Source organism: Trichomonascus vanleenenianus (genome assembly GCF_965637985.1).
Source record: "Trichomonascus vanleenenianus strain CLIB 3782 genome assembly, contig: TRVA0_005S, whole genome shotgun sequence".
Lineage (NCBI taxonomy): Eukaryota > Fungi > Ascomycota > Dipodascomycetes > Dipodascales > Trichomonascaceae > Blastobotrys > Blastobotrys vanleenenianus.
In genome coordinates, this window is record NW_027481882.1 from 1 (window position 1) to 13,767 (window position 13,767).

At 50.1% G+C, this 13,767-nt stretch overlaps 4 protein-coding genes and 2 non-coding genes across 6 annotated transcripts; 3 read left to right on the forward strand and 3 right to left on the reverse strand.

Moving 5' to 3' along the window:
• The first annotated feature begins 372 nt into the window (after positions 1 to 372).
• tRNA-Ile(AAT) lies at positions 373 to 484 on the forward strand. Its single transcript has 2 exons — positions 373 to 411; positions 448 to 484. It is a non-coding gene; the product is annotated as a tRNA-Ile (tRNA).
• A 1,651-nt stretch (positions 485 to 2,135) lies between these two features.
• Positions 2,136 to 4,412, forward strand: TRVA0_005S00122 (uncharacterized protein; the record flags this gene model as incomplete). The annotated part of the gene is made up of 1 exon (XM_076682806.1): positions 2,136 to 4,412. One exon carries the CDS (start codon positions 2,136 to 2,138, stop codon positions 4,410 to 4,412), a length of 2,277 nt encoding a protein of 758 aa, XP_076542781.1.
• A 982-nt stretch (positions 4,413 to 5,394) lies between these two features.
• TRVA0_005S00144 lies at positions 5,395 to 6,302 on the forward strand. The gene is made up of 2 exons (XR_013062065.1): positions 5,395 to 5,766; positions 5,812 to 6,302. It is a non-coding gene; the product is annotated as an uncharacterized misc_RNA (transcript).
• A 159-nt stretch (positions 6,303 to 6,461) lies between these two features.
• On the reverse strand, positions 6,462 to 8,021 carry VBA5 (MDR family MFS transporter; the record flags this gene model as incomplete). Its single annotated transcript, XM_076682807.1, has 1 exon — positions 6,462 to 8,021. The coding sequence occupies one exon, from the start codon at positions 8,019 to 8,021 to the stop codon at positions 6,462 to 6,464; it is 1,560 nt and encodes a 519-aa protein (XP_076542782.1).
• Positions 8,022 to 9,356: 1,335 nt separating this feature from the next.
• ICL2 (methylisocitrate lyase ICL2) lies at positions 9,357 to 11,063 on the reverse strand (the record flags this gene model as incomplete). Its single annotated transcript, XM_076682808.1, has 1 exon — positions 9,357 to 11,063. The coding sequence occupies one exon, from the start codon at positions 11,061 to 11,063 to the stop codon at positions 9,357 to 9,359; it is 1,707 nt and encodes a 568-aa protein (XP_076542783.1).
• A 212-nt stretch (positions 11,064 to 11,275) lies between these two features.
• Positions 11,276 to 13,451, reverse strand: TRVA0_005S00210 (uncharacterized protein; the record flags this gene model as incomplete). The annotated part of the gene is made up of 4 exons (XM_076682809.1): positions 11,276 to 13,097; positions 13,155 to 13,249; positions 13,297 to 13,326; positions 13,386 to 13,451. 4 exons carry the CDS (start codon positions 13,449 to 13,451, stop codon positions 11,276 to 11,278), a joined length of 2,013 nt encoding a protein of 670 aa, XP_076542784.1.
• Positions 13,452 to 13,767: the final 316 nt, after the last annotated feature.

The following is a 13,767-nucleotide window of genomic DNA, read 5'->3' on the forward strand; positions in this document are numbered from 1 at the left end:
AGTCCACAAAAGATGATGCGGATTCCCTCAATTTAATTGACAATACGGGGAGAAACCACTATCCCTACCAAGCACCGCTGTAGACGCAATGCCGAGGTCAGTGGGGAAAAAACCCATATCAACACCAGAGGCCTGTGCTCGCCGGCGTACAGGATTGCCAGCGGCCATGCGATAGATGATGCGAGCTGCTTTCGTTCTCTTTAGCTGTTCATGTTGGTACTGGATTGGCATGATTCCACTCTCTATGTGTAGCACTCTCTCCAGGGTCGTCTAGCTACGGAGATTTTAACGGACTTTGCAGCGGAATTTTGCGCGGAAAGTGCAAAATAAGCTGTTTAAATATTAAATAAATAAATTTTTTTCAACAAAATTGGTCTCTTGGCCCAGTTGGTTAAGGCATCGTGCTAATAACAACTCTTCGCTTCCTTCAAAAGAGGATGATCAGTTTACGCGAGGATCGGCGGTTCGATCCCGCCAGAGACCATTTTTTCGCGCGCGCGCAATCGATCGATCTCGCGCGCGCGCGCGTCGCACATGCATGTACAGTTAATTATAATTATATGTCACAGATTTCGCTAAGCTGTTGAAACTGCAGACTGACACCAGCCGTACGAAAACTGTGACATAGTCACTCGCGTGCGCACGCGCCGGAATGAATGTCACAGCATCCGAGGCCGGCTTAAGCAGGGTGTGACTTGAACACCTGCCCGTACGCCTGTCACCAAACGAAACGCTGCTTACGAGAATTAATTCAGCCATAACCCGATGTAGGATAGATATTTATGTCCCTTTTTTTTTTCTATGTACAACTCAGCTATTTGGATATCAAATGATATAAGTTTTGTATGATTTTAAGCGGAATCATCCTTGCAATTTGTATAGTGGATGTATTTTGGTACCTTTCGAAAATCCACCAAGTCGAAATTCGACAGTTCTATTCGCCATATCTCAAGATCGACAAACAGGATTTCCCTAAAACTTGGCTACCCTAATGAGAGGAATTATTTAACTGGATTCTGTAAAAATTAAGCTTCAATGATTAATATTGAGCACATTGAAGGCGTTTGTGAGGACTGAATTTTACATTTTGGAGGTTTCCAAAAATCACAAATTTGGCTACAACTCGCTCAATTTTTAAGCAATCGCCTTCAAACTTGAAATGTGCTAAGTTTAAAACTCAAAAAGCAAGATGTCGTACCTTTTTCGAGAAAAAAAATCGTGCGACGTGGCAATGGTTTGGCTGACGATGTACAGATGACCCCGGTTTTTGCTTTCTTAATGCGATATCTCAACAACTACAAACTCAATGCGGCCAGTATTATAATGTGGAATTCTGGAGATACAAAAAGTAGAACTCTAGAAGATTAACTAGGATATTTCAAAACTTGGCAGAGATGTGATTAGAAGTAGTGGAGCGAACTGCCACCTGTCGTGCTGACCACGCCCTAAGCTATATTCCGCCCGCACTTCTTCATAGCTTCAGTATACGATATAGTAGCATCCTGTAAATAATCGGATGAACTGCAAATTTAAATTGAACAGAAACTGACTGTGCCAAGACCGTTCAATAATCTGGATCTAACTCCAGGCTACGTATTCATAGCCGCAGGTATTTCAATTCTCAATAATAATATAAATAAGGCAGCTAGAGCTGAAATGCCTACTACCAGATAGCGGGCAGTCTTCTGATTATGAATTTGTAATTGAATTAATCGAACGTTACTGTATGATAGGTTTACCTAGGAGTTTATTCAGTGAACACAGCTCACTGCAAGGCCTTTAATGCGTAAATGCCACACACTTTAAACTGCTTAGCGGTGCCTTCAGCTAGTCCAGGCGGACAGAGTACATAATAATCTCGTCTCGAGGCCTGGGCACTGTACCTACGTGCTTGTAAGCGAGCGTAAAGGAATATAGCTATCTAAGCCGGCAATACATGGTCAGCAGCTCGTACATAACGTTGGGACTTAGCACGAAAAAGCGAGCATAGCTCTCATGCACCAATTCCCATAAATCTACGACTAGTCATGTATCAATGCCGCAAAATCATCTTTTGAGGCTTCGAAGACTTGAAGTGTGCAAGCTGAAGCTCCCGCTTCCTTCCTCTCACCCCATTACCCTCTGTAACTGGTAAAATGCCTCCAAAACGCCAGATTACAGAGATCGCAACCAGCGGTGAAGGCCCTCCTCCGAGGAGAAGACGTGGTCGCCCTCCAGGGAGTAAAAACAAGAAGCCGTCCATCGGCAGATGCCATAAAAAGTCAATTCAGCAGAAATCTCCCGCGGTGGCAGTTCCTCAAGGTGCCCAAGGCACTCGTCTCCCTGTCCCTCAATTGCCAGTAAGAGAAACCGATGAGAATGATCCGATTGACGAATCCAATGGTGACAAAGAGCCCTTAGAGGTTGATCCGGGCGAGCTTTTCCTGGATTTAGACGACGGCGAAAATAACGATGGCACTGAAATTGTTCCAGTTGGCTTAGACGTCTTGGATGACGAAGCTAATGCTGACGATGAGGCACTTGAAGAACTCGATGCAATTGATGAACGCGAGGCAGTTGTTGAAGGTGAGGCGATTGATCTGGGAACGTTTTTAACAAAGCTCAGACTGCATCGTTCATCGACTCTCGCGAAAGCTAGGCAAGGCGAACCCGTTGTTAAACAACACGGCGAATACAGAACCATGATCGTAGACGCGTCAAATGAGATAATGCCTGAGAATACCAAAAGGGTATATATGCCGCGAATCCAGCAATTCACAGAATGGATGGCGAAGAACATGCCCGGATACAACGGACTCATAAACCAAGACTCTGCTGTTATTTTCATGTCCGAAGTCATGGAACGGACTAGGAAAAACGACCCGACCAAAATCATTGGAATCAGAACAGTTGAGGCATACCAATCAGCACTGTCAAAGCTGTACAAGATTCAACGAGAAACCATGGGGAATGAGAGTAAGGAAATATTTCCCAAAGGTGGTGCCTATTCCATGTACAAAGACATGTTCCGCCGTGTCACCAGTGCGAAGCGTAAAGCGCAATACGAGGATAAGGGCAAATATGCTCTTTTTGAAGGCTACAATCTTGTTGCCTTGAGAGTCATGGGCTCCCAGTCCTGGGATATACAGGGCCGAGAGGGCATAATCCTGAGAAACAGAACACAATTTTTCTTCTGCCACAATACCCTCTACCGTGGAGACAATTCCCGAAGAGTCGACCTCTCCGATTTGGCACTCTTTACCGTTTCACACGAAGCGGGCCAGGAGAGCTCATTTCAGGTCGTTTCTTGTAGGAGCGATCAGGCGAAAAACAACCAATATGGAAGAATCCATCATGCTGCGGTCGCTCGCAACAAGGAAATCGAAATTTGCCTAGTTTCGTCACTTGCGATGCTCCTTTTATGGCGATTTGATCTTACTAGCGAAGGGCTACCAGACTTCTCTAGGCGAGAAACGTGGTACGACGTCAAGTTGTTCATTACGTCTAAGAAGAAGAATACTCAAGCAATGAGCTATGAAACGAATAAGCTTGGGCACAAATCTGTGTTGGAGACAGCATCTGATATGCAAACGGATACTGTTGGAAAAGTAACCCATAACCGTGCATCTGCTGTCAAACATATCGTGTTTATGGGCGTGAAACTTGATGACATCAAACAATACGGCGGTTGGGCCCACGAGTCAATTAATGAGGCGTACCTTCCAAAAGTGATGCTTACCGCAATTCGAGCATTTGCTGGGTTCCATCCACAATACGGTTTCTACCATTTGCGTCGAGACGCCGTTGAGCCCCCAGACGAGTTGAAGAAACTGATTTTCCCTGGAGTTGACGAGCTATTGGTAAAGCAGAAAGAAAAGAACAAGGGCCCAGAGCATCAACGTGATTTGGCTGCCGAACAATTCCTGAAGCTGCTAATTGAGTTGCGTCGAGTAATATTACAAGATGCAGCAATACTCATACCATTGCATCCCAATCGCCAAATATGGAAGCACAAAGCATTCAAGCATCCTTCTTTCGGGCCCTTTGCTGAAGCCGTGCGAGAAGCTCACTACGATACAAGCTTAGCTCATCTACCTGAGACTGAAAGACTGAAAGCCGTTATGCCAGAGATTGTGGCACAATTTCAGCACGTACACGAACACAACGCGATGCATAATTCTCAAATGCGCAATATGAGCCAAGTTTCCGATAAGCAGTTGGAGGAAATGAGACGTCTCGACGAAAACATGAATAGCCTCTCCGAAGAGGTGGCAAATCTCGGCGAAAGGATGGATATGATGCAGCAAATGATGCAGAGAAGTTTGCAGGACATACTACAAGTTATCCTTAGTGACAGAGCGGGCCACAGGAATCTGATAACCGGCAGCCGCAGCAAAACTTGGGCGAAACGAATGCTCCACCTTCAGCGGTAGGGCCTGCAGCGCCATCTCTGCCAGAACCCCCATTGTTCGTTCGATCGAAGCGTAATAGAAACTGCCTTTTCCTGGCATATAGAGAATGGTTTGTAGGCGACAAAAGTGTTGTGGCTTTTGATAAGGCTTATGAGAGCAAATGGCGGCCTAAGGGGTCGGCCATTCAAAGATGGTATTACCGCAGAAAGCCGCTCATGGTGGAGGTGAAGAAGCTCATCGACAGGAACCCGGCTCGCGAATCATTCGTTATCGACAAATTGCAAACGCTCATTAACGTCCCTCTTCACAGCTTGAACAAATTGCAAGATTATGTTAAGCGCGAGCTGGATGAGGGAAATGGATCGATTGTGAACGAACTTGTCCACCTTCAGGAGGGATCAAGAGTAAATAAAAACTGGGTCTTGAGGAACGGCCACTTTAGATTGGAGCCACCGGTAGCCGAGTAGCTACTTTGGAATCTTTTTTGCTAGAAAATCTTGCTAGATATTTGTGTAATATTTGTATTAGGAAAAAAAAAATGAAAGGTTAAGCAGCGCAGTAAACTTTTAGGCAGTGCATCTAGGGGAAAGTACCACCAGTTGTCACCACACAGTAGCTTAGAATAAACATGTAATATTTTCAACGCTTTAATGCATTTTTTTCACAAAACAAATTGGACCACTACACAGAATATCCATCAGCAAGTGTATTGCACTTGTTATTGTGTTCAAAAATGGTTAAGATGAAGGAGTAAATAATACCTTTATGGCCCAAAAATATATTGCTAAGGTTGATTTTCCCTGTCACACCTCCATGTCAATTTGTGACATCGGGCCATATGTCACACCTCTCGGGTCACCGTCTCAGATGGCCGGTGACATAGTAAAAACCGGGGCGCGCGCCTAGTGAAACTTCCTGATATACACAATATATAACAGATCGATGATCACGCGTTTAATTATAACAATTGGAAACATTAATTAGTATGGCGAAAATCGATTTTTTGCACGGTTAGAAAAGTTAATATTACTATATATATGCATGCATGGTGAAAACTCCCAAAACCCCATTTTGGGTCATTTTCCCATACTAAATTTTTCCTGAACCCTTGCCCAGCCTAACTTTTTCATGATTTTTGGCCTAATTTAGTCGACGAGCTCAGGGAAGAGAACAACAGCAAAGGAACCTACAGAACTGTGAGAACTGGTACCATTTTTTGTGATATTAGTTTATTGTATTTCAGTGTAGTACCGGTACCGGTAAATGAAAATATTCAAAAAAATATATATATATAGGTATATAGATCATAAATCAATCAAAGTATGGACTGCGTGCAGATGATTATTACAACGACAACAATTGTTCGACTATAAACGCAAGTATACTGTAAGATACCGGTAGACTAACTAATAATAAGCAGCGATTGGCACTAAAAATATACATATATGTAACGCTCCTGTCCACTGCTTAGGAGTGATCCGGGGCAGATGGACTGGATTAGGTCAGCACTCCGGCATTGCTTAGTCAGCAACGGTCGGGCAAAGAAGGGGAGCCCCGACGAAGGCCGTTAGGCCCCGTCGAGACTCCCCAGGATTCTAACTGACTACGTTACTCACCAGCCGTTTACCCCCGTGACGATGCCGTCAGGGACGTTCACGACTAGTGCAGCGTTAACCAGGAGAGCTCAACAGCCTTTGGATTAGCCATTGGCGCCACTAGTATAGTAACTGAGAAGACAATAATCCAAAGGATGAAGAGTTCGAAATTACAGGAAAGAAGCCGAGTTTATATAGACTTCATCCCCAGTAGAAAGGGTACCGTGAAACGGTGAGGGCTGGTTCCAATAAGTAAAATGGCGGGGTGTAGCAACGCCAGATGACGAAAGGAACGTCTCGGATTCCTAATTGAGGACGAGGGACGTTACATATATGTAGTATCCAGCTAAATCAGTCGGAAACTTGTACTGCATTGAATGGATTTTTTGAAAAGAGGTTCATTACTTTATACAAGTAGAATTAAGGTATGCGCCAAATGTGGCACTTTTTCGGATCGTCTAACAAAATAAATAAATTACTGGCTTTCGTTGTTACCAGCAGGGGTTGCAGAGCTCGTAGGCTCTGCAGGGCTAGCAGGATCCGCAGGCTTCTCAGACGCCTCCTCGTCCTTCTTCTTTGGCTTCGGAGGCTGTGGGATCCTCTTATTTGTGTAAAACAAGATGCAAATAAAGCCGGACAGAGCAAAGGCGAGGGCCGTGTACATAACCATATTGAAGCCATGCACGAACGCGTCAATAATCTCAGCGGTTACATTCGGCGGCAGCTTTCGGATGAGATCTGGCGAGTTGAGCAAATTAATGGGGCTGACATTCTGGGGGAGACCGGGAATCTCATCGACTCTCGATTTGAAAACGACAGACTGGACAGTCTGGCCGAGAGCAGAGCCAACTACACCGCCGAGAGATCGCAGGAAGTTCATCAAACCAGTAGCAAGGAGGACACCGCCGCCATCTTTGGGCGCCGCCGTTTGCGCCGACAACACAGTGGACTGGAAGAGGCAGCCAATGCCAATACCGGGGATAATGAGGAATCCAATACGCTGAGCATCGCTCGAATACTGATCGAGCATCGTCAACAGGCCAAACCCGATTGAGACCATGACGCCGCCAAATATCGCATAGGGCTTAGTGTAGCGAGTCTTGGACACGAGGATACCCATTGTCACCGAAAGGATAACGACTGCAATGATCATGGGAAGCAAGTCGATACCCGAGTGCATTGCGTCGGCGTTCCGGACTACCTGGAAGTAAGTCGCCAGGTACAGCACGGACATCATGAAGCCGCCGTAAATGAAGGCAATAGCAAAGCATGGGGCCAGCACCTGGGGTATTTTGGCTACTCTGAACGGAATCAGTGGGTGCTTGGAGATGAAGAAGGTGTAGAGGAAGAAGATAATGGTCATGCAGCCTCCGACGACGAAGAAAGCAATGACGATAGGCGAGCTCCACGGCTGAGTGGTAGAGCCAAAAGTAAGCGCCAGCAACAATAGGACGAGACCCACTGTCAAAAGCACGGTGCCAATATAGTCGATCCGACGCAGCTTCTCCCTGAGCGAGCCCGTGGGACGCGGCGGGTTGAACAGGTAGATGATGCAGATGAAGGCAATGCCGCCAATCGGCAGGTTAATGAAGAAGCACCACCGCCACGTGACGTGTGTCGTGAAGGCACCACCGACAAGAGGTCCCATCACTGAGGCAATGCCAAATGCGGCACCAATAAGACCCTGGGCCATGCCCCGCTTCTCAATTGTCGTGATCTCGGTGATGATGGCAAACACCATGACCTGGATACCACCACCGCCGACACCGGCGAGCACTCGTCCTCCAATAAGCATGTTCATGGAATTGGCCAGGCCACACACAAGGGATCCTAGCTCGAAGAGTACAATAGCCACGAGCATGGTCCATTTTCGACCAAAAATAAGCGAGATCTTACTCCAGCTCAGCGCGAACACAGCCGTGGGCAGCAAAAACCCAGAAGCGATCCAACTGATCTTGCCAAAGTCGCCAAACTTTACACCCACCGTCGTCAGAATGGTAGCAACAATTGTCTGATCGAGCGCGTACAAAAGCATGCAAAGGAGAAGCGATATCGTGCACATCAGCAAAGGTACGCCATGGAGCACCTGGTCCTCAGCAGTGGTACCGTCTCCAGCACTCTCCCTGGGCTCCCTGGGCTCCTCCGACTGGTGCGGCGGTTCATGCTCCTCTACAGATCGATGTTCCACTGGCTCAGGCTTGTCCAGCCCATTTGATGGAACCGGTGTAATACCGCTTGATTTCTCTCCAGACGATAATTCTCCTGACATGTTGTCTACTATCATTGTATTTTCTCCAGGTGCATCGAAATCACCCACAATCATTGCGCATCGCCGTTCATTTATAAGGTCAAACTTTTTGCAAATTCCTTCCCTAGTCGGACAGCCGTACGGGACGTATGGGGGAGTCCGACCGGACAATGATACGCTTAAACGTGCGACAATGCTGCATGCGAAGCCTTAAACAGCTGAAATCACCGGCCCCTTTTGCCCCATTAGGAAGGACCACCGGTGCTGTGACCGTTTGGTGACGCACAATCGCCGGTGGCTTGCCGATACGGGCGCCCGACTCCTGCAGCCGTGTCCATAGGGGTACCATGGTCGCCAACACCGAGCGTCTAGGCCCTTCAGATGCCCAGTATTCTAGTTCCCGGAGTCCTATCGTTCTCGGGAGCCCTTGAGGTTTTAGTCAGGGGTCGAATCGATTGATTTTATCCTCCGCATAGAGGATCCCCAGGAGGGTTCGGGCTCTGCCAATTGCTACTGCTACTAAGTACTGGGAGTGGTGTCCGACGGCCAGCCCTAGCTCCCGGAACTCCGCTTCGCTGAGGATCGGTACGTAGACCTAAACATCTTTTCATTTGCGCGTAGCGGAACCCCGGGGGGGAGTTGTAGGGGACGATCAATCGTCTAGTACAATGTACTTCCCTGCTTCATTCGTATTCTTCTGGGTGCTGATGAAGGTCGAGACCAGCATTGCTTTGCATAACTCCGGATTGCAGCGGAGAAAGCTCCTTGCAAGGCGGGTATGCTCGGAGATGTTAAAATGCAGATCATCGGCTCTCCTTTGGTGAGAACTAACATACCAACTTCAACATGATTGTGTACAAGGCACCTTTCAGGTTAGAGATCAATTGACTGTAGAGCATTGAATACTGGACATATCTGGAGTGCTACATTGTTATCTTAAGCATGTACTAACATAGAGTATTGAACATATCTGGAATGTTACAATGTTATATTAAAAATGCTTTTTTTTTCCTTTGACCACATCGCTGCGGATCATCTAATGGTGTTGACTTACGGTTAAATAGCAATGTATAGTGATTGAATACTCTGTTTTGTGCATACTGATTAGGTGGAGTTGAGGAACTAGAACTGGTTCTCCGTAGAGTCCTTACCCGTGCTCTTGGTGCTCGAGGAGCCGCTGACGACGGACTCCAAAATGCTCTCGTAGTAGTTGGCGCCGGACCATTTCTGATGGGTGAGCACGTCGCAGCCCGTGGCCGACTCCTCTTTCTGGACGAGGTCAACGTAGGCCTTCATGCCCTCGGTCTTGAACGCGTTGGACAGCTTCCAGGTCATGAGCGCGTTGCTGTGTAGACCTGCAAGAGAGATGAGCTGCAAGACAAACCCGGCCTTGCCAAGCTCCCACACGAAGTCCTGCAGGTCCTGTTCGCTAAAGCCGTGCTTGCTCCAGTTGAAGGACGGGCTGAGGTTGTATACGAGCCACTTGCCTGGGTACTTCGCATGGATCTTCTTGGCGAAGTCTCGTGCCTGGTTGAGGTCCGGCTTCTTTGTCTCGAGCCACAGGAGGTCGGCATACGGCGCGAAGGAGAGCGTCCGCTTGAGCGCCGGGTCCATGCCGTTTCGCACGTGGTAATAGCCCTCTCGCGTCCGTGGAGCGTCCCAGTCGAAGAAAACGTCCTTGCCGACAATGGACCGCGCCAGTCCCCGTGCGTCGTAGTTGGACATGCCCTTGGACTGCTCGAGATAGCTCTCAATCTGGTCGCTCTTGCCGTCCTCGGTCAATTGCTGGACGACAGCTTCGTTGAAGGTCATGAGCCGCGCGCCAGCGGTCCACTCGTGCTCCAACAGATCGATCTCGGCGCCTGTCTTGCCGCTGAGCTCGGCGTCCTGGATGACCTCGGCCAGGGGCTGCGTCGGGACGTTGACACCGAGAATGAACTCGTGGTCGGACGGGTCGATGGAGCTGCTCAGCAGGGAGCCGGACTCGGAGTCGCTCCGCGCAATGAGCAGGTTGTTGGCGCCCATGATGTCCCACTGCATTCGTGTCGCAATGAGTCGCGAGATGTGCGTCGAGGTCGGCACCAGCACCTTGCCTGCAAGGTGGCCACACTTCTTGCCGCCATGGAGCTGGTCCTCGAGGTGAATTGCCGCCGCGCCCCGCTCGGCAAACAGCTTGGCCAGCTTCATGACGGCGCCAGTCCCGCCGTGGCCCGTATCGCCGTCCGCGATAATCGGGCGCAGGTAGTCAATGCGGCCTCGGCCCTGGGAGAGTCGAGTCGCCTTCTCCGAGTCGTTCAGCGTCATCCACTCATGCCAGGACTTCTTGTCATGCATAAGCTGTGCCTTGAACAGCCGCTCGACCTGGTTCGGCACCGTGTCGTACGGATAGTCGCCAAAGTCGGGGGACACCTCATTGGTAGTCGTCAGCAGACTAGAGCAGGCCCAGCCACTGACATAGCAGACCTCCTGGTTCGCTGCGATCTGGCTCATCTGCACCGGATCAACGGCACCCAACGTGTGCACGGGTAGCCCTTCCTTGCTTCGCTGCTCAAACAGATTGAACAGCTTGTCGGCCTGGACCGAGGACGGGTACTGAATTGGCAGCGTGCCTCGGTGGATGGCCACCTTGGATGCGTCGTATGGCCGCTTGATGCCCTTGAACCGCGGACCGGCCCACCACTTCTCAATCTCCTCGACTTGGCTCTGGAGGTACCGCGCCTCCTCCTCGCCGGTCGGATACGGGAACTTGGAGATCGTAGAGTATCTAGCCATGTTCGACGTCCGCAGGAAACTAACCTTCGCGCTCTGTCGAGATACAAACGATCGCATTATTTCACTTCTCGAATATACAAATATCAAATACGGTTTGTCTATGGGGTCGGTATCGCTTATGATATAATAGCCCTCAGCGTGTATGTGTGGGGTTCGGCCTTCCCAAGCGGACCCGACTCCGGCCTCGGGTGTTCTTCGGAGCCGCACGACGAAATCATACGGTACTAATGTAATGTATCGTTAATCTGCAGGCCCGAATCACGCGAAGGTTACATCTCCGGGATGCCTGAGGAGATGTCGAATGCAAGGGGATCGGCGCCATTGGGGTCCGCGTCGGGCATGAAGTTATTGTCAAAGAAGAGGGAGTAAATATCGGTCATCCACTCGCTCTTGGGCACAGCAGGCTCGCGGCTAACGTCGTACTGGAGATACTGCACACAGAGCCGCTGGATGACATCCAAAAAGCGCAGGGCCAGGCGGTTCTCCGCCGAAAGGCTCACGAGAATCGACTTGGTGAGTTCGACGTCCTCCATCCAGTCCTTGGCGTGGTCTGAATCAGGCTCCGAGCACGCACACACGAGAGGAATAAGGCACGCCTGGAACAGGAAGTACACGGCGTACCACACAGAAATGGTTGTCCGCGGGTAGTACGTAACGAACTCGTCCACCGACACAATTGTGTCGTGGGCGCTCTTGAGGCAGATACGCCGGCACTCCTTCTCGGCAGGGCTGTTCATCTTGGGGATCGGCTTGTCGCCCTCAGAAAGCACTCGCTGCAGCACGAATGGCCGGAACATGATAATGCGTAGGTTGCGGTATCGCCAGGTGAGCCGGTATTTAGTTAGTACAAGCCAGTGCTCCTGCGCGACGCTCTCGGCCGGGGACCCAATCTTGAGGTAGGCCGGGATCTCGGTGGTGCAGAATTCCTCAATGCGCTTGCTCATCTCGAGCGCTTCCTCTGCCGTCGGTGGCGGCCGCGAGATGAGCCGGTTGTAGATGCCGTTAGTCCGAAGGCAGAATTTGGTCTGCGCAATGAGACCCGAGTATAGCGTCGGCGTCGTGCGCTCGACGGGATCGAACGTCGAGTCTGGCGTCAGGTCCTCGTCGCTGCAGTTGCGTGGCTGCCGCACGTCCATCTCGCCCCAGTTCGGGAGACTGATGGGCCGGCCAAACGTCACGGCGGCCCCGGCATTAAAGATGAACAGGCCCCACCACACTCGCCGGCGCATCTCCTGCTTGAACGGGCTGCTCTTCCACTTCTTGAACTCACGATGCAGCCCGAGGCCCATTGCCATGCTTACTGCCAGCCCCAGGTAGTTCCATCCCGTGTTGGGCTTGTTACGCTTCTGCACGTAGTTACTTAGCAGCGTCAGCGCCTGCACGAGCGACAGACTGCCCGTCTCTAGGATGCTCGATGAAATGTGCGACTTGGCCCGCTGGTAGAACGATAGATCCGCCACACTGCTCTCATTGTTAATGCACCACGACCCGAGCGCCAGCACGGCATTGAGCAGCAGCTGCCACACCTCCTCGCGCGGCTTGGGCATGAGCCCCTGGTACTGCGCCCGGAACGTCGCCTCGTGGATGAACGGATACGACGTGTGATAGTACATGAAGTAGGCGTCTACAAATGTGTCCGTGATGTACTTGTCATTGACGGGCATCTGGTCCAGCGGCGAGCCCATGTACGACTCGGCCGACTTGGGTGTCACATTGAGGTCCCACGGGCTCACCCGAAGCGCTCTCAGCAGAACCGAGCTCGACGCAATGCCAAAATAGCCCGTTCCCTGGGGATTGATCGAAAGCGCCGCCATACCGTCGGACAGGTCGTTGCCCACAAGCTCCTCCTCAACCCAGTCAAAGTCGTCCGCCTCGTTCGGAGCATCGTCAGTGAGCTCCTTGGGGCGGTGCTCCTTGCGCTTCTTGTCGGCAAAGGCCCTCAGAGCGTTTGCCGCAGCACTTGGAGAGCTGGGCCCGCTCAACTCGTTCTTCGCCGCCTTGGTGATTAGACTGTCAATGTCTGTATTCGGGGCAAGCGTGGTAATCACGGCCTCCAGCTTCCTCACCCGGTCCTCAACCCTTGTCAGGTGGCTTCACACTTAGTTAGTCGTCCTGTGAATCTCAGCCCTCCTGGTAAAACTCACTCACCTTCTTGTAAGCGGGGACCTCACGGTCTTTGGGGAATAGGTGCACTCCCGCTTATACTGGATACACTTGGAGCATGCTGGAAGCTCTTTAGAACACTATGGACCGGTCAGCACTTTTGCGAACAAGCCCAGAATTAACATACCTTAAGCTTTCGAATTCGGCACGAATCACACTAACGTTATTAGTTTCTAAACGCTTTAATTTTTTTTTAAAAAATAGGGGACCGCTTACCGCCTGCTCGATGTCCAACGGGCTACTAATAAGATGTTCCTTCTTGATCTGCGCAACTACGGACATTTGCCTTGAGCTTGGTAGCGAGACCGAGGTTCGAATTGGTGATATCGCTGCCTGGAGGAATGGAGTTGTTCCGGCTGTCGAGTAATAGGCTGTCCATGCAGTACACTGCTAATGGGGGGTTTGCGCGCGGCTTGGCCCAAAACAGTTCCCGTGCTGCTCGCAGGTCGGGATTTTGCCGGTCCGGAGTCGCCGCCATTCCACGACAAACGCGACGCTAAATTGATCGAAAGGCGCGTTTTTTCTTACTCGTTTTCGACGCGTAGCTTAATTTTGATACGTGTAGCTTGCTTTGATCTACAGGTACTAAGGTACCGCT